Source organism: Syngnathus scovelli, chromosome 6 (genome assembly GCF_024217435.2).
Source record: "Syngnathus scovelli strain Florida chromosome 6, RoL_Ssco_1.2, whole genome shotgun sequence".
In the NCBI taxonomy this organism is placed as follows: Eukaryota; Metazoa; Chordata; class Actinopteri; order Syngnathiformes; family Syngnathidae; genus Syngnathus; species Syngnathus scovelli.
This window is the reverse complement of record NC_090852.1, coordinates 19,421,924-19,441,278: the sequence shown is the minus strand read 5'-3', so window position 1 is coordinate 19,441,278 and position 19,355 is coordinate 19,421,924. Positions and strand designations below refer to the sequence as shown.

Sequence of the window (19,355 nt, the reverse complement as noted above, 5' to 3'; positions counted from 1 at the left end):
TGAGGTGCTTCTTTGTATTTTAACAATGCGCTTGAAAATATTCAAGCCATCTGGCCAGGCCCATTAAAGTCAACCGTCTCAGTGGGAAGCTCTTCCTCACATATGGGAATTCTCACGGCTGCACCAGGAAGGAGCCTCCATAAAATATCGTTACAGTCCAGATAGCCCGAATCATACATTACACAAGGTGCCGTATATCAAGTGGATGACAGACATTTTTTTTGTCACACCCTTACTTAGACGGGACTCAAAATAGCTGCCAAATTGCTGCGTCCGACCATAATTGGAATGTGATTAGCACTGTTCCGTGTTTGTTGGGCCAGCTAACATTCTTCGCTAGCTTCTGAGCTTCATAGCACCGCATCTCCTTCAGTCATCACGTAAAACATGAACCTGTCTCGCTTTTACTTGATTGCATACTTGCCAAACAATGCCCAAACTGGTTCTTTACTGGCGCAGACTATGATTCAGCCCAGACGGAAAAAAAAAAAACGCCACAATGGACTGACCTTAATGAGTAAGATAAAGTGAGTATGTCACAGGAGCCGCGGGGTGATAACATTTATGACCCGCTTTGTGCTTGGGGGCGGTGCTCCGCTGGTGCCACTTTGTCTTGGACACACAAGCCGATAGAAATACAGTTCTCACAACCAAGTGCAAGCTCACTCGGCATCGTCGCGCGTATCAACTCCACCCGTTGAGTCACGCCCGACGGTAGAGAGATATCTGGGTCATCGGACCCTGACGATAGCGTGGAGGCTAGCGTCAGAACCTGCCGACTAGTTTGACACCATTTGAGGTTTCTGCTCCCAAATGGGATTCGATCACGGTTGCAATTCGGGCCAAACTTTGCCGACATCAAGTCCGGTCCCGCGCCAGCCGAGACTCCAAATACTAAATGGCCGCGTCGCCAGTGCTCTCTGTGCCTGCCGCTGAGTCGACTGAGGAAATAATGAAGCGCGCAGGCTTGTTTGATTTCCTCTGGAGACAGCTGAGTGGGAGTCTGATCCTCATTCAGCTCTGGCTCCCCACTAACCCAATCTCTCCGTCTCTGACCTACAGACAGTGTCTGCGCAGGCCTTTTTAGGAGCCATCTATGCACTGTGATTTATTGTAAATTAAAACGCTGGGAGCTCGCTAAATGCCCTCCCTCTCCGACTACCTGGCCTTGCTCCATCCAGTCTGGGCTGGATTCCATTTCCTCTCATGTCAATGTTGTTGCTATTGTAGCGTTCGCATGGAATTGTGTGTTTTCAAGGGGAAGGAGCATTGAGCCCTGACGTTTTGTGGCTCAGAGTCATCACGCTAAAAGTAGACAAGGGGGCATATATGAATATTATACGTATCTACCGCAGTATGTAGTAGTCTGGCGTTCTAGTGCTTTTGGCTGCATTTCACCACGCTGTGGTAGCCATATGCAGTAATTAGGGGTGCGTGATATTATAGTGCAGCCGCTCAGGGAAAGTCATGAGAGCGAGCGCACAACCCAGGCAGTATTCTTCTTCTGGGAAATCAGCAGCTTGGACCAACGAGCACGGAGGCAGTCGGCGCTGATGTGTCTTGGCAGGCCGAGCGAGATAGGGGCAACGTAGTCATCATCATCATCATCATCTGGCCACACATTCCGAGCCTATCTGTGCAGTAAACTGGATCTTTTTCTCCCTCTTATCAGCCGTGAGGAATTTTTTTTCAGCTCTCAATATCTCACTGGATTTTTTTTTTTTTTTTTGGGTTTCTCCCTCTTCCTGTGTCTTCCTTCAAACTGACACAAAGCAGAAGCGGTTAATGGTCATTAAGATAAGGGAGCGAGGAGATGGTAGGCGGCTCCTAAATCCAAACAGCTCACATGCACACTGCGTCACCGTGAAGGGAGGCCCCCGTGAACCCTTAGCGAGCAGCGTTCACACGCACGATGTAGTCCGTAACATTCATTTCTTTAGCTTTAGCAATATATAGCCACATGTGCATTTATCGCTTTGGGTTTGATTGATTTTTAAAATGTGGGTAATCCCCGCAAAGGTTTTTGGAAAATAATATTTCACCTCTCTGGCTAGCTCATATTGTGAGTCGGTCTTATTCTATTTTCAAAATGTAATAAATTTCATAAAAACGCTGGCTTTATAGGAGTGTTGATCTGGTTGTCATGGCGGCAACAACAGACAGAGGCCAGCGGATGCTTGACTGACAGTCGAATGGCTTATAGAAAAGCGCAGATCGCGCCGTATAGTGTGTCAACACAACAGCGTGTGATGACTTGCCACCAAGCCTTACGCAAAATGCTCGACGTTAGCTTACAACTACACAGCATTCCGTATATGGCTCCAAATGACTGCACGTGGCTGTGTAATTATCGCTTCGGTCATAGGACGGGACTTTTTTGAAGCATACGGCTGAATATAGGAGCTCCTGCTTCAGAGCACAAAGTGTTACATGACATTTGCACCAGTGCCAGAGGCCCTAAATCTTAAAAGTGTTTCATCCCAGTTGGAGTTTCCATTGGTAATCTTCCACTGCTGCCGCCGCGGCGGCTATGTAGCAATTAAGGCCAGAAGGGGCGGAACAAAACAGAAATTCAGCGCACACTCAGTATTCAACTTCAATTTCGACTCCTATTACAGTCATAGAAGGATTCAATAAGTTGGTAAGTAATACAAAGTCATTTCAATTCCTTAGTACACTGAGGCAAGTCATAAAAGTGCTCGAGTGAATTTGCCTCCAATTCTGCTAAGCTCCAGATGAACTCCAGATAAGAGTGCAACGTTGCCACAGAGCTGCATGTGATCACGCAGCAGACACGCAGGAATGCATTTTGTCACTCGTCGTGCGCACACACAATCCCAAGCACTAATTATTGGCTATCTTACCATCAGCGTGGAGGATGGCAGATGTGCGTCTTTTAGAAAGGCAATCTCCACAGCCAAAGCTAGCATCAAAATTTCCATCCAGAGGTACTTTTATTTTCCTCTGGTGTGAAAGTCGAGAGTTCTCCTGCAAGGACAACGGCATATGCAACATTTGTAAAAAGCCAACTTTGAATGTTTATGTTTGAGTTGTGATGATTTTGCATATGACTGTTTAGATTGTGAACTCACCTTGAGCAAGCATCTCGTTCCACTTCCTTAAGTGCTTCCTTCAGCTGTCCAGGTTCTCCCCCCCCCCCTCTCTCCACTCATCCAAACCTTTGGCCACAATGCACCTGGAAGGAGGCCAGAGTTGCTGTTAATTTGGCCTCCTTATTAAGTTAAATACAGCACAGGCCGCGCGCTGTTGCATGGAGCTAATGAGCAGCGCAAATCTGGCTGAGCTACTCGCAGCCTCCCTGCTCGAGTTATTACATAAATTAGAGAGTGGAAAATGACTCCGGGGTTGCGGAGGCATTAATTGAAGACATGAATGGAGCTGTCTCTGATCAGAGTCAACCCCAAACTCTGACTGGGAAGATTTCAGACCTCATCTAGCAGACTGAGTGGTCCGATTTCGGAACAGAGCGTCCTTTTGCTTTAGCAACATCCGCATGTCAAGGACGGAATGTTGTATTCAGAAGCTGAACCACAGTAAACAAAACATCTTGACCATCTACGATGATGAATAATTGTCCAACCGCATCTTTTGTACTTTAGTTTGTGTTTAGATGAACTAGGGTGTGTGTAGTCACCTTTTTTTGCTCTGTTTATTCATTAAGAGGCTTTGTGGGTGGCAGCATTTTTGTGCAACCAGTCTTGTATATAGAAAGACCCTGGAAATGACATTAAAGTAGAAGGACAAGTGGAAAATTGCTTTGGTAGAAATTAGTCACCTTGTAGAATATTACAAAACTAATAGATTATTTTTGGAGTACCTGATTATTAAAATTATCTTTTTTTTAAAAAAAAAATAATTAAATATACTTAAGCATTGAAAGTAAAAGTACCGTTATTCAAAGTACTGTTACTATCCTGTCATTGTATCTCGAAATTTTAGCTCACATGCCTCCAAATCTCATCGTAATATGCTCAGAGTTGAAACGTGTCAAGATAGAGCTGCTAGCCCATCACATCGCGTGTCAGCTTTAAGCTAGCCGACTTTGAAAGAAAACGTTGACGTGGTACACACATGTAATTGTCATTGACATTGTTTGGCTTGACAGGAAACTTCATGTGGGAGTGGCAATTAACATCTTGAAGCAAGTATTTGGCTTTTTTTGAAGTATTGTTACTATCTGCCACTTGTGAACTTCGCTGCCACCATGAGTAAATACGTACACTACAAAAATATACATGGGGGGACAAACAAGAACTTTAAACCACCTGGACAAACTTAAAGTGCTCAAATAGTGCAAAAACACACACTTATGAGGCCTAAAAATGTTCAAAGCCGTCCACTGCTCTGGCTAGTTTCTGTCTTTAGTAACGGCAGGGACTCTCTGTCATCTTGCAACTCAGTCAAGACCGTGAGAGCCTTCAAGGTTTAGGAGTTCCTATGTTTAGATGACTTTGAGGGTTTTTCTGTTGGAGCCGTCTCTAAACTGTCCAAACATGACCACACTGGCATTCATTTGCACTCCATCCCAATGCAGCTTATCCTGACCACACAGTGACAATGTTTTTTCTGGGCGATACGAAGGAGATAGCCGTCCAAAAAGTCTTTGAAACAAAACCGGCGGCTTACCAGGGGCTCAACAAGAGGCTCCGTTTTGATATTAAAAGAGAGGGAAAGTTCAGCTTGGTGTTTAGGTTTTGGCTGAACGAGGCTCCCAGAAGAGATTGGCCTCAGGTCGGACCAACTCGGGCGGCAGATGACCATTATGATAGTATGAATCCAAAAAGGACATTGTGTTTCATTTCTCCACTCTTATAACAGGACTTATAAATTCAGAAATGTAGATCACTTGAGGGAAGTGTTGCAATCTCCGTTTCAGGTTGTATTTAAGTGAGCTTTGTTCCATTGCTCCACTGAGAGCCATCTGCCCTCGCTGCACAGGTTTAATTAAGCGTGTGCCTGGCGACAGCGTACAGCAAATTCCTGTCACAGTATTGTCCTCTCTCGGGCCCGCTTCTGCAGGAGAGCACTTAGCCATGTTTATAGCCGCGCAGGTTCAAAGAAAGGCCAGCAGCACAATAGAGTCGTACAAGTCGGCCGAAGCGCCGCTGTGACCAAAACAGCGAGGACTCAAAACAAAAAATATAAAAGGAACAACTTTGGAAGGAAATGACCAATCTGCAGTCCCCCTCGCGCTGTCATTCATTTGAACCCTGACAAAAACATTTCCGCATCAACAGGGGTTCCTACTCTTATTTGTTTTACTGCCGCCAAATGGTAATTGCTATATTCGTCAACAACATTGTCCAAAATATTTTCCAGGGGATCGAGTCGCAATAATAAGTTGTTGATGGGATACGCCTGTCGGGGTCAGCCGTCGGCGTTGTAACAAGGTGCCGCGTGGTCTCGTTTCATGCTCGCTTCCCGTCATTGGAAGCAAAATGTGTGCGCATTTGGCTGACTGTTGCAAACACGCAGGCCACATGAAAGGGATAAAACTGGAGTCGGGGCATTGAGTAAATGTTTAGCTAACGCTGCTTCATCACCTGCTCAGCATTTAACTAAATAGCGGGCGAGCAGCAAATAAAGTCAGGGCCAGCGGTGGCCTTCTCACCCCCAAGCAGCCCCTATGACCCGTCCTTCAGTCCCCGTCCAATGCTTTAATCCAGCTCACCTTGTCAAAACCGCCAAACCTCATTCAGAACAAGCAGATGACTCTGTGCACGCCAGTGGCACCTATAAATAGAAATTTCATTGAGGAGCAGTGGGCTGAATGGGAGGTATTGTAAACAGCGGGGCAGCCTAAAGCCTCTCGGGGGCTAACCTGGGAAAGTGATGGAAAGTGACGTGCTGCAGCCATGAGGCACGCAGTACAATAACAAAGTGACACCGCTGGGCCACCGTCCTTCACTTCACACGTAAAGGTTTTAGTTGACCTTGAACGTGCACAATAACCACAATGCATTCCTTCAGTTGAAGCAACAAATCATGGCGACTGATGGTTAAAGAAGAACCTCCAAAGTTGAACTTTATCTGTTCTGTGACGTTGGTTGATGACGGCCGCGGAAGCTAGTTTTCCGTTTTCAGGCACGTTTTTCCAGGAACTTTGGCTTGAACTCCACGTTTGCCAGTGTTTCCGAGGAAATCATTTGAAACACTCTGGTGATCAACTTCTTTCTAAATGACAAGGAAATGTGTGAGGAAATAAAGTAGTTGTGCTGCTTTCTTTTTAGAAGCGCAGTTGCCTTCTCTTATTGGCTACGTTGACATGGGCAAATTTTCTTTCTTGGTCATTTCATTTCGGCAAAGACGCTTTCATTGAGGCACCTATGTACTAAAGCATGGGGGAGAGAAGTGAGAGAGTGAGGACAAGAGCGGGAGGGAAGCTGAGCCACGTTTAAGCCACTCATTTGATTCACAATTCACACGCAGATCCCAGCCAGGGGGCAGGGATTTTGAGGAGGAGAGATCAGTAGCCAGGCTTAAGTTAAAATGTCAAACGCTTTACTTTGACTTCATGGAGAGAGAGAGAGAAAAAAAGACAGTTCAGAGACCCATAGCAAACCGCACGCTACCAAACATTTGCCCTCCTTTTTGTAAAGAAAAAAAAAATGAAGGCACAGGCTGGCTCTTTCACGGAGCTCTGACGGCCAGTGATACTCCATCATCACACTGCCACTAATTGGAAAAGTAGTGCTCAGTTATTTGGAAGAAGGTGCCAAACTCAATGAACCATTCAATGCAATCCTTACTGAGATGTCATCTAAATAGAAGACCTGGCTTCACAGAAAAAAACAGGGTGCATGCACACAAAGTTTCAACTGAGAAAAAAAAAAAAAAAAGTGACGTAGTACCACGGCTGACCTATGAGAGGCAGCATGTCACCCCCGGGCAACCAGAAATTTCAAAGAAGAACAAAGATCAGTAGAAGAAGAAATGGAAGACGCTAATTTAATTGTTAGCTTAGCTCGTTATTACTTTGCGGTTATAAACTTCTGCACTGAAAACATTGCTAATTCAGGAGGAAAAAAATCGAGTAATGGGCAACATAGTTTCCATGCATGGCAGGCAAATAAAACGGTCAATGCAGCCCCATAAATAACTTTAAAAAAAAAGAGTAGCCATGCATGATACTGCCGTAATATTGTAGATAAAGAACGGCTACAACTGTCCTAAGTACTCCATTCACAAATTAAAATCTCCAAGTGAGATTCAAGGAACGGAACATTAATGATGCAAGAGTTGGACATGATACCTGCTTGTGTGCTTCACTGGGGCAGGAAATGGTGTGTTTGCATTGCGCCTCATCTGAGAGGTGTTTTCCAGGAACTCCTCAAACGGCTTCCTCTGGATGAGCTGCCAGCCTCGAGCTTGCGACTGAGACTGCATCAGAAATACAACTTCAATTGCATTGGACACCTTTAGTTCATAACACGAAGATTGCAAATTTATTTTGGATTACAAAGAAATAAATGCCCCAAATATGTTCAACAGAGTTCTTCGTAAAGGCTCTGCTGCAGGTTAACACGCTTTTGATAAGCAGCGCCCTCTGCCGGTCAGTCTGTCTCCAAACGCAATAACATGCATTGAGAGCAGCCTTGAAAATTACAACCACACGACCAAGCTTTGAAACTTGCATTCATCTCACTCACAGACCATGAGAGGGGAAAAATGTCAGAATATCAAATATACAATAAGTATTAAGTTCAACTAAACAATCATTGGCCACCACAACTAATCCCACACAAAATGATGTTTAATCAAAGAAATAAAGTGTTCCGAAAATACACCACAAATCCACAAACATCAAACCATGGAAAACTGAATGATGGAAACCCATTTTTCTCTTTGTGTAAACCAGAACAGACACCCTCAGCAATGGCAAATGTATTCCATAATAACAGATACCAACTGCATATTTGTCACGTCTGGTCCATCGGCCAATATGAGGTTTGTTTGAAATTGTCGAGACAGATGATTAGACATAATTCCATACAATCAGTAGTGGCAGTCGTGCATCGGGACTAAAGACATTTCATCTCGCTTGCTCGGTTTCTATTCAGCTCTCCAACAATAACACCTCCCCAATGAAAGGAAATTCCACCGCCTTCTCTGCCCTGGGCTGAAACACACTTAATCCTACTCTGGTAATGAGGTCACCCTCACAAGCTACATTTCAGCACCAGGATTTGCTTTGATGGGACCTCGATCCCGAGTGAAAGTTCCACTTATTGAATTGGAGTAAGCTACTACTCCCACTTTTTCATGTTATATTGAGAAGCATGGCAAGATCAGCCGGCGTGGCCTCAAGTGGAAGTGACAGTGCGGCTACGAGACACATTAGCGCTGGGAGGAAATTGGAGGTAAACGGACACAAAAAAAGCCAGCGCGGCTGGAAGCGGCGAGGCACAGGGGGCAGGAAATAAACTTGTATTTAAGCTGATTACCCGCGCAGAGGCCGGCCGGTCGGCCGGACGGGCCTCTTCGGCAGCCCGACTTCGCCGTGACCAATGTTGTTAATTAGAGATTGTTCAAGGGAAAAAAAAGGCAGCCTTGTCAGACTGGCTGGAGTGTTCGTGATGGCTGGAGGAGGAGGGGAGGGGGCACGCGGAGCTCATAATTGGGGCTGTATGCCGTATCGGTGGCCGGCCGGCGGGTCGGAGCGCCGGTGGTGATTGCTGTGAGCAGGTGGCCGCGGTGGCAGCTCCGTCCCGGGCCAGCCTGTCTGTTCTCGTCAGGGCCTGGAACAGTGAGCAGACAGCTCCTGAGCCCTGCCGCTCATTACGCCAAGTTGCCCGCCTTGTTGCCTAGCGACGCCCCCCTACAGCCCCTCCATAACACTTCCTGCCTGGCCCAACAATGTAAGCCGCAGTCATGACAGACCTCTTCAACTTTGTCCACTAATGGGCGAAAGGTGAACGAATACGCCACTTCTGGCCGTATCCTCTTTCGATTCAGCAAGTTGCGCGGATTTGTCATCTGCGCTAAGCACATTTAGAGTGAAAGTGAAACATCAACCTGCTTTAGGCTCCATAGAAATGCCAAAAACAAATGGCTACGAGTGACACCATTAAATATAACGTAAATAAAGTTTCATTTATCAAGACGTCCGTGGAATTTTGATGAGCTTTATGAAGTATAAACAAATCCGCCATGTTAAGACTCATTTGGGAAAAGGGCATGTGTGGAAAAACATCAGATTTGGCACAACCAAAGAAGGAACCACTGAGGTTTAATGATGATTTTTTTAACCTTAAACTGTGAAATGAGATGACATACTTTATCCAGGCTCATAAAAAGTTGGAATAGCAACAATATTATCCGATACGCGCTCACTAATCCGGCAGTAATAGATGCTTCTTATATATTACATCTTGAATAAACACCAACTTTTTACGACACGTCTAGGATCTGTAATCAAGTTCATTTAATCCAATCAGCAATAAACTGACGACACCTCGTCTCGGCGGGGATGTCGGCATCCCGAGTGCAAAAAGTCAACGTGAAATATATCACAGCCGCAAGTCGGAGACGTACAAACATAAAATAATCACCCAAAGCGGTCCAAGTCAAACTATTCTGCGGTGTTGACCCGGACTACAAGAAGGGAAAACTTCATTTATCATGCCAAGAGGCCCACAGCGGTGGAAAGTTGAAAATGCCTTATCATTAGTCACGGCCAGGACGCCTGTCTGGAATGTCTCACTTTGGAAGCTCGGGTCGGGATATCGGTGGGCGGGGATCGGAACAGCGCTCGCCGTGTCGGGGCCATCAAAGCGAGCGTCGCTCGCACAAGGCGGTGAAGACGTAAATCGCCGTTTGCCGATCTCTCTGTTCGCAAAATCAGTAGGAAACCTCCTACCGACGCAACGTAGTCTTTCGATTTATCTGACCCCATTCCAAAGCGTCTTTCATCACATTAGGTGGGAATGCAATTGGGCGTTTCAAACTCACCAATAGAACAAAATGATAAATGGAATCATTAAGGAAAGCCAACAGTAAAAAAAAAAAAAAAAAGAATCATTTTCTTCTGGCTGGTCTGACATTACAAGCCTGTTTAACTTGAGGTATCAAGGGAGGTGTGAAGGATCCCTCCCGCCAAAGAACCAGCCCGGGGAGGCTTACAAAATGAGGGAGAGGACAGGGAGAAAGAGAGAGGAAAGGAAAGGAAAGTCATTAATCACACCACAGACTCGTCGTTCTGCGTGGAGAACGGCCAGCGGACGCTCTATACGGGTGGTCAATTAGTTCATAAATTTCATGTGATAGACGACTTCACCGCGACTCGGGTTCCGAACTCCGCCAGAGCAAACCGCATCGTATCGGGGCCAAATTGTCATGCCGTGACCCCGTGGCGTCCCCCCCCCCCCTGCCTGCGGCGCTCATTCCATTTCAAGCCCGGCCGGCCTGAATCGTTTGACTGCGGTTACATGGGACGGCCTAACATCCTGGATCTGCCAACGCGTTCAAACTCGGTTCACTAATTTTGCCGCTTCCAGGAGGTCAAAACATTTGGCAAATCTTTTCCATTTTGCACGCAGTCCCGCATGATTAAGTTGCAGAATGTTTAGTAAGTATGTCACTTGACAAAAACAATTGACAATCAAGATGCAACCTCAGATTAATACAAGAACAACTAAATGGGCTCATAAATTAGTCAATAACCTACAAAATATCGATTGTATTATTATTAGTGCTATTTTATTGTCAATTGCACAATGACAGTCTTTACTATTTCCCAATTCATATTTTTTTATTCTTTATTCGTGCCAAATTATGGCAATTTAAGATATTTGTGGGGGGCAGGGGGTTAATTTTACATTTTGTATTGAAGCTCTATTTTTTCTAACCTAACTTTCACATCTGCCTCATAGTTCTGAGCTGTGAGGTTCAAATTCCATCTCCACGTCTCTTGATTTCAAGCAAAGAATTTTTTTCATGCCATTCTGCGCCTAAGCACATGGAGGGAGATATTGGCCAGCAACGTCTTCATCTCTATCAGTGGTGATAAGCGTGAACACAATCAGGAGTCAGACGTGCGTGCGTGCAGATATGCACGACGGTACTGTATATGTGTGTGCGGGAGGTCGGAAACGGATATGTAAAGGCTGAGGTGGTTCCTTGGAAACAAAGGCCCCCGAATCACATGAGTCTTTCCTTCCACAGGCGCCCGAGGCTCCCGTCCACCTCAGTGGAATGCTTGAGAGAGAACATCCTGGAGCTGCCGACCCCCCCTCGTTTCCCTTCACCTGACCTAAAGCACATCACGGCAATCAATAACGCGGAACAGCGGCGATTGTTACGACAATGCTGTCGTAATAGGCGCTTTGGCCTACAAACGTTCTTTTTTCAAAGAAAACAATGACCGCGTGACCTTTCTAACCCCTCACGAGCCAATTACAACACAAACTCTCAAGGTATCAGCTTTCGCTCTGGATAATCTTCATCTTCACCCCTCCACATTTGCAATGCTCTTCATTTTACTAGCCCGACTGCACTGCTCAAAGGTCACCCCCGCTTCTCTTTTATGTCCCCCCCCCCTCCGCCTCCCTTCCTCCTCTCCTTTTGGGAGGCCCCTTTTCCAACACGCCCAGCGCGGCCTTGCATTCCACAGAATGTGGGAGCACCTTCAAACGGCATAGCAGACGGACGTTCACACACATGTAGGGCTGACTGAGTGGTGGCCTCAGCTGCCGTTAAGCCGCCCGTGCGAAGGAAATGTCAGAGCGGCGGCGCAGTATGCGTGATGACAAGGAGAAAGCAACTGCGTCTGGGGTGATAACTGCATCGCATTAGCCACTTGCAAGCTACCGCACGGAAACACGGCCGCCTGGTGCTGGTGAGGCTGGCAGCTGAGCACTTCTTCATCTGACCTCCCCAAATCCTTCAGGTCACTACGACACTGATCACTGATACACACCTAGAGTTTTCCAAGCAAGGCCAAAACTATTGACAGATGTTATCACGTGACTATGGTTTGGTGACGCTACGACTTCTGTTGACATGTAGAAGAAAAGAGACAAGTCTATTGTTTCTCCGGGCAGGGCTTTGGCTTGTCTCCTGTCGTGCCAGGTTGCTGTGGTGATCACATCTGGATGGATTTAGCCAAGGAATGGTATAAAGAATTTAATAGGCTCCACTCCTCTCACAGTTTTTGGCGACTGATTAAGAGGCGTTTTAGATCTCGTTCACATCAATGAGCACCATCTGTGATTTATTAACTTCTCACTTGTTCGCCTTCACTAGAATAGATCATGAAGACTGATGAAGATTTACATGCAGATTTGAGGAAAACGGAAGGATGATTATGTTATGTTCCTTCGAAAATGACATGTTGACATTGCATTCACTTGTACTCCCGAGAAGGACAATTAGCATTAGCAACTAAACATACAATGCAGCATGAGCTAGCACACCCCAGCTTCTGAGGCCTAACTGGCGTGACTCTTGTTACTTTATTGTTGGGCTAAAAATCATCAACTACTGTCACAAATGAGCTTTCTCATGCCATAATGTTACCACTTGTCACTTCAGTTCAGGTTCTGTACAAAAACTACATTTGGGGCAAAATATAAACTACTGTTTACTTCTGTGGCGGTGTTTTTTTTTTCTGTCAACCAAACATATGTTCCAATTGTGTTTCAACAGAAATAAATTATTAGGTGAAGAGTTGTTTTTGTTTTTACCTTGTAAGTTGAGACTTGCACTTCAGTAGCGGGTGCTGGTTACTGTTGTTCAGCACGAGGTGTCGCCAAATATCAAGCCAAGCTGACGCTGCATTTAAGGACATTTTCAATGTCGTAAATTCTACAGTCATGATAAACGTGCAACACTATAAACGGTCACTTCCAGATAAATTGGTAGAACAAAAGTATTGAAAGTGTTAAGGATCAAATGTTTCATTTCATTCGTCACTCGTCTTGGTTTGTTATAGGTGAACAAAAGTATATTACCTGAAAGTAAAAATGTAAGGAAACAAACTGCTTGGTGATTTTGAAAATTCCTACGACTTTAAAAGCAAGCACACGAAAGTGACGTCACCATAGGAAGTAAACAGGAAGCAGAGTTTTGCACTTGCAGGCAGGCATACCGTGTCGTATGCTCGTTAATAAATCGCAATTTTCAAAACAGAGTCTGCTTGCTTGCCACCGCTATTATGCACCTCTAAACACGACGGGTAACAGAGGTAACGCTGATATTCTGCTTTGGGGAATGCAAAACACGCCGTTATTATTTTCCGGGTTACAATCCCAGTTCGGAATAAAGTCTTTGTGTTTTAGACTCAGTTTGACTAACGTTAGAAATGTCTTACTAGGCTCCGTTTTTCTCTCGTTTGAAAATTAAATGTCGCTACGACTACAACATAATGAATCGCTCCGTTGACCATTTGTGACATTTGCGAGAGGAAAAGAATGACATCCTTTTGTACTTCTCATTAGACGCGATCTGCATCGACCTTTACTTGTTGAAATTTAACCTAATCTCACCTGAATTTTATTTCAGTGTGTGCTATGCTAATGTGAAACCAGTAAAAATGCACAGCCGTCTACAAGAGTTGAAAAAGGAAGAGGAGACTCTTCTCAAAATCAAAGTCATGCTACAAGACCAACTGAACAGGTTAAAGGTGAGCATCCGATTTAAACAGCATTTTATTTGGTTTGCATTATACATTTTGTTTGGTCTGTGTTTCAGTTTGAAGAAGGTGCCTTGAAATCAATTATTAGAGCTCAAAATGAGGAGGCGGAACCCAAATGCCCATCTCCGGAGATTGAGGTATCCTACCAGAGAGTGTCCATTCACCAGATACATAGCAAAATCTAATCACATGCAAGAATTGTATCAAGAATATTGTTTTTGTATCCGCAGGACGTCAACCTCGACGATGAAAACAAAATTAACTGCACCAAGCTTCTGCTGAATACTGCTGCCGATTACAATATGGAGGAGGAAGAGGAAGAAGAAGATGAGGAAGAAGATGAGGATGATGATGAAGAGCAGAATGAAAACGATGAGGACGACGAGTTTGTGTTTGCGCCCGATGGGGATGACGAACAGGACGACGATTACTGAGCTGCTTGGCTTCTTCCTTCATGCTGGCCTCACTCAGCATCTAAACACTCCAACGTCACATTCTGTAGATGTGTTGATTTGTCCAACGGTGTAGTATTTTCATTTGAAAAGTTTAATTTATTGTCAGTACTTTGTGGCTTGTTGGATTTTAGTCTGGTGCTCATAGTATCCTCTCCATTACCTTGTAAAATGCATTAGAATTTCAGTAAGTCGTACGATCTTTGTTTCAAATGTCGTTAGAAATGTCACACGGAAATATCCGGTGACGTGTAGGTGCTTTATTTTTTCTATCAATTTGACTATTAGGTACCACTGTTTAGCGGAAAACCACAAATGTTAATGTTAAAATGTGCCTGTTAGCACTAAAAAGTATGGCTGGGCCATATAAAGATACCATAAGCACAAAATAAAAAACTTTTTGTATGTGTTTTCATTTTCTAGAAGATTATTTTTTATTTACAGCTCCTCTTTACATTAGTGACAATTAACATAAAGGATTTTCACATTAAGTAGTGTGTAAAAGCATTCTTGTTGATTGAATGTTTATCCAATACAGCCAATAGCCACGCTTTAATTCTTTCTGTATTGGAGGCCAATGAGTTATGCCGTGTAAACACTTTTTGCCAACAAACCATTCAGCATTTTCTAACAGCGACAACAAAGCAGCCAGCCGAACAATAGGAGCAGCTTTGAATGTCATAGCGGGCGGGGGCCAGCTCTGCACACGCGTGCACTACTTACTGCAGGAGGCAGCTTTACTCTCGACATCTGTACACAGCTTTACACTCGGTGGGCTGCAGTCCCAGGAAGAAGGAAAAAAAAGATTTGCACTGGGACGGGACTGAGATCACGCTGCCTACAAATGACCTCTTCGTAAAAGACAGGTAATTGGATTGGACTTGAATGTGGAAAAGAAGCATATTTGTGTTCTTTCCTAAAGACTGTAGTTTAAAATAGTAATAATACAAATGTAAATAATCACAGAAAAGTGCAACTATTTTGTAAAAGTCTTAAAATGTTGAATTTCAGTGGGTTCAATGAGTTGATAACGCTTATTTTAAAATGTGGGTCAAGCAGATGCTATGAAAAGTGTAAATGTGTGCATTGCAAAAGTGTTTTTAGTTTAAAAATCCAGAGCATTGTGGTGTGCTGTATATAAATATATATGTATACATATATATATATAAAATGACAATCTGCACAACTGCTACATTCTATCAAATACTTTTTTAAAAATCTATGTGCAGTTGGCCTAAATCTCACGCTGCGTAATAATGATTTTGCTTACAGACGTAAAATCATAGTTGTGTGAGTTGTGTCAGTCTCAGCAAAATAAGTTCACAGTTCATTGAATCTGAATGGGGGAGGGGGGGGGGGTAATTGTGTGTTTGAGATGAGGGACCCCTCAGTGTATGTACATCACATGCTTCTACATATGTCCAGGAAGGGGAAACTGGCAGCTCAGCGGGCCTTGATCAATTTAAAAACGGAATTTATTGATTTATTTGGGGGGCACAAACCCAAACGATTCTTTAAAAAAATTGTTGTTTGACATTCCATATACAATTGGACAGAGGTGTGTGTCCCGTAAAAATGGACAAAATCCAAAATATGTCAAATTATTTGTCACTTATTTTAGTACACCACCTATTTTGTATGATGTGGACAGAAGTGTAGGAGAAGCAGACCCCAAGTGCGTTGCAGGCTGAAGAAGACCATGCACTCTGGCCGTGCGCTCGCTGTGTGCCATGTGCTTATGTTGGTGTTGTGTGTGTCTGCGACTGAGGACTTCGACTGGACAAAGAACGACCACGGCTCCTTCTATTATGGCACTTTTCCAGCTGGTATGATGACCCCTACACACCAATGCTAATAGCGGAAAAGATCACGTTCTTTTCATTGGGACTATAAAGCATTTCGAGGAGACCTTGATCGATTTGTCCTATTAGGATTTTCGTGGGGTGCCGGCAGTTCCGCCTATCAAACAGAAGGAGCCTGGGACAAAGATGGCAAAGGCTTGAGCATCTGGGACGTATTCAGCCACAAGAAGGGCAAAATTGAAAAAAATGACACAGGGGATTCTTCTTGTGAGGGTTACTACAACGTCAAGGTAAGAGCGTGCCGATGATGACAGTTCCAATTGTTCATTTGGTCATACGTTGGACAGGGGGACGTGTCGCTGATGCGAGAACTCAAACTGAACCACTATCGCTTTTCCATCTCTTGGCCTCGACTTATTCCCACAGGCATCAAGTGTAAGCAACTTGTGTGAGCTACTCATACATATCTCTTTATTTGGTTAACTAAGGTATTTTAAAAATTCACTTCACAGCTGACCATATCAATGAAAGAGGAATTCAGTACTATGATGATCTGATTGATCACCTGCTGGGCAGCAAGATCACGCCCATCGTGACGTTGTATCACTGGGATCTCCCGCAGGTTGGTGCGCATAGAATACAACTAATACCCTGCTTTATTATTATTATTATTATTGATTGACTTCATTCTGTTGCAAGGTGTTGCAAGAGCGATACGGCGGATGGCAGAATATAAGCATGGTGAACCATTTTAATGACTTTGCCAGTCTGTGCTTTGAAAGATTTGGCAACCGAGTCAAGCACTGGGTTACGTTCAGCAATCCGTGGGTATGTTAATGTCACAATTCGGTCGTGTTCTGCATTTTTTTTTTTATATATGAGGCCTAACATTGTGTCATATCTAGTCGGTCGCAGTGGAAGGCTACGAAACAGGTGAGCATGCTCCTGGACTGAGGACGAGAGGAACTGGAGCATACCGGGCTGCCCATCACATTATCAAGGTAGGACCACTTATGAATGGACTTGGTCCAAAATGACTTGGCTTTCATTGGAGACAAAATTGAAGCCAAGAGAAAAATGATCTCAAATGTGAAATGCATTTTTCCATCTTCAGGCTCATGCTAAAGTTTGGCACACATACGATGCGCAGTGGAGGCCAAAACAAAACGGTAGACAATCAGCGCACTCTTGACTATCTCCCAGAATCCATTTCTTTTTTCTGGAGCACTGCCTTCTGCATGTGCAGGTCTCGTAGGCATCTCCCTGACAGCGGACTGGGGAGAGCCCGTCGACATCAGCAACCAGAAAGACATCGAAGCGGCCGAGAGATACGTGCAGTTTTCCCTCGGCTGGTTTGCCACGCCCGTCTTTCACGGGGATTACCCTCAAGTGATGAAAGACTTCATTGGCAAGTTGACATGGCAAAAATAAATCTGGGCCGGATGACTGTACGTTAACACACAGGCCTTTGCGCACAGGTAGGAAGAGTGCCCAGCAAGGTCTCGGATCATCTCGCCTGCCCACGTTTTCTCCCCAGGAGAAGAGCTACATCAAGGGCACATGTGACTTCCTGGGCATCAGTCATTTCACGACACGCTACATCACCCAGAAGAATAACCCGTCTGGCCGCGGCACCAGCAGCTTCTTCATGGACCGCGACTTGGCCGAGCTGGTTGACCCCCAGTGGCCCGACCCCGGCTCGGAGTGGCTCTACTCTGTGCCGTGGGGGTTCCGACGCATGCTTAATTTTGTTAAGGTGACTCGTTGGGTTCAAGTTTCAGCTTATGCGGACTAAAAAGGAAATCTGATTACATTCTTTTTTTTTTTTTTTTTAAGACTCAGTATGGAAACCCGGTGATCTACGTGACTGAGAATGGAGTCTCTGAGAAGATGCAATGCACAGAGTTGTGTGATGACTGGAGGATAAACTACTTTAAAGATTACATCAACGAGATGCTCAAAGGTGAAGGCGGGAAAGCTTCACATTTTCAAACTCGTTATTATGTGGATGGGGGAAAAAATGAATTCCGTTCTCTCATTTCAGCCCTCAGAGACGGTGTGAATCTCAAAGGTTACACCGCATGGTCGCTGCTGGACAAGTTTGAATGGGACGAAGGCTTCAGCGAGAGGTTTGGCTTGTATTACGTGGACTTCAGGAATAAGAACAAGCCTCGCTATCCTAAAGCTTCCGTTCAGTTTTACAAGCGCATTATCAGTGCCAACGGATTTCCCAATCAGAGAGAGGTAAGCGGCAAAAAAGTTCAGTTGTAGTCCAACATTGTCAAGTTACCAAATTTGATTTCTTGCCTAAAATTTAAAAAAAAGGCAATTACATTTTTATAAGCCACCTACCTCTTAATTTGTGACTGTATTCATCTGAAGAATTTTTCCTGAACAACTCCACAGGTTGAAAACTGGAGGAGGAAGGCCGTGGAGACCTGCTCATCAAGTAACCAGCTCCTTGCTGCAGGTCAGTCTGCCTTTAAAAAAAAAAAAAAAAAAAGCATCCCCATCACTAACAACTAGCTGGGGTAAACAAAGATTCTGACCTAAAATGTAAAACTTCAGAAGCAAAATGTCAATCAAAATAATTACATTAAAAAAATTCATTATGAACCAACTAAATTGGCACTCAGCAGAATACAAATGTCCAAATGTTTTGTGTGGTCTCAATAAAAAAATAAATAAAATAACCTTGGCGGCTCAGCAAATTAAATTCAGGTAGTGGCAATCCCATACTCAACCTAGCGAAATTTTCTTTGTTTGCCCCCTCAGCTAGAAGAAAAGCAACGGAACATGCAGAAAAGCCAAGGGTTTGGCCTGTGCATGATGAAGTTTAGAACTTGATTGAGCGCCGGTACAAGTCTTCACTTCCGGGTGTGTCGTTTTGTGATCATTTTACTAACTTGCGTGAAGTGTGTCGCCTAACCGTGATAAAACATTATGGGCATTAAAACAAAATAATGGCGATAGAACGTCTTTTGAAGTTGCTTGGTGATGCTGCAAAGCTCCAATTGCTGTGTGCAGTTCTCAAAGGGTTTTCAATTATTGTTGGTCAACGCTGAGTTATTTCTCTTTTTTTAATAGAGGATCAGCGGAGTACTGCTGCCAATATTCTAAGACTTATACATGGTAAGAAATCACCTGTACTCAAAAGGGATTCAATACAGACAATAGATTAATATGAAACATTTTTGGGGAAGAAAAAAACAAAACAAAAACTCAAACCCTTTGAGTGCTGCAAAATGCTCGATTGTCAGCGTCTGAGCCCGACATCTAAGTTTCTAAATAGCGTGTGTTCTTTGCAGACCCGCTGACCAGCCACATGGAGATGGTAACCGAGATTGTTGTTCCCACTGTGTGCACGCTCTCCATTTTATTGAGTGCCATCTTCCTCATGTTCCTGCTGCAGAGGCGGAACTAAAGGGTGCAGCAATCACAACATAC

General features: G+C 44.3%; 3 protein-coding genes across 12 annotated transcripts in view; 2 read left to right on the top strand and 1 right to left on the bottom strand.

The window, feature by feature from the left end:
* The window catches only part of zwilch (zwilch kinetochore protein), a 28,799-nt gene that overhangs the window by 5,591 nt on the left and 3,853 nt on the right, over nt 1-19,355 (bottom strand). Inside the window, exons 19-22 of one of the 2 annotated variants that reach the window (XR_007482361.2) lie at nt 18,261-18,388; nt 12,705-12,792; nt 3,093-3,196; nt 2,865-2,988 (exon numbers count right to left, since the gene is read on the bottom strand). The gene's annotated coding sequence lies outside the window, so the exon portion shown is untranslated. Of the gene's footprint in view, nt 1-2,864; nt 2,989-3,092; nt 3,197-12,704; nt 12,793-14,244; nt 14,883-18,260; nt 18,389-19,355 lie in introns of those variants that run through there. The other variant, XR_007482362.2, reaches the window with a different exon arrangement.
* Nucleotides 13,044-14,521, top strand: snapc5 (small nuclear RNA activating complex, polypeptide 5). Its single transcript, XM_049724164.2, has 4 exons — nt 13,044-13,204; nt 13,522-13,642; nt 13,711-13,791; nt 13,885-14,521. Exons 2-4 carry the CDS (start codon nt 13,553-13,555, stop codon nt 14,086-14,088), a joined length of 375 nt encoding a protein of 124 aa, XP_049580121.1. The 5' UTR covers nt 13,044-13,204; nt 13,522-13,552; the 3' UTR covers nt 14,089-14,521.
* lctlb (lactase-like b) lies at nt 14,822-19,354 on the top strand. Of its 9 annotated transcripts, none has more exons than XR_007482360.2 (16): nt 14,822-14,972; nt 15,758-15,932; nt 16,038-16,198; nt 16,256-16,343; nt 16,421-16,530; nt 16,608-16,736; nt 16,814-16,909; nt 17,023-17,077; nt 17,155-17,316; nt 17,387-17,664; nt 17,745-17,871; nt 17,953-18,152; nt 18,315-18,378; nt 18,684-18,765; nt 18,996-19,040; nt 19,217-19,318. XR_007482360.2 is itself a non-coding variant. In XM_049724147.1 (15 exons), the coding sequence occupies exons 2-15, from the start codon at nt 15,806-15,808 to the stop codon at nt 19,330-19,332; spliced, it is 1,758 nt and encodes a 585-aa protein (XP_049580104.1). In that variant the 5' UTR covers nt 14,822-14,972; nt 15,758-15,805; the 3' UTR covers nt 19,333-19,354. The 9 variants fall into 9 exon arrangements, 7 of the variants coding, with proteins under 7 accessions (XP_049580104.1, XP_068507246.1, XP_068507245.1 ...); XR_007482359.2 differs by having other exon boundaries at nt 18,684-18,785; XM_049724147.1 differs by lacking the exon at nt 18,684-18,765 and having other exon boundaries at nt 19,217-19,354.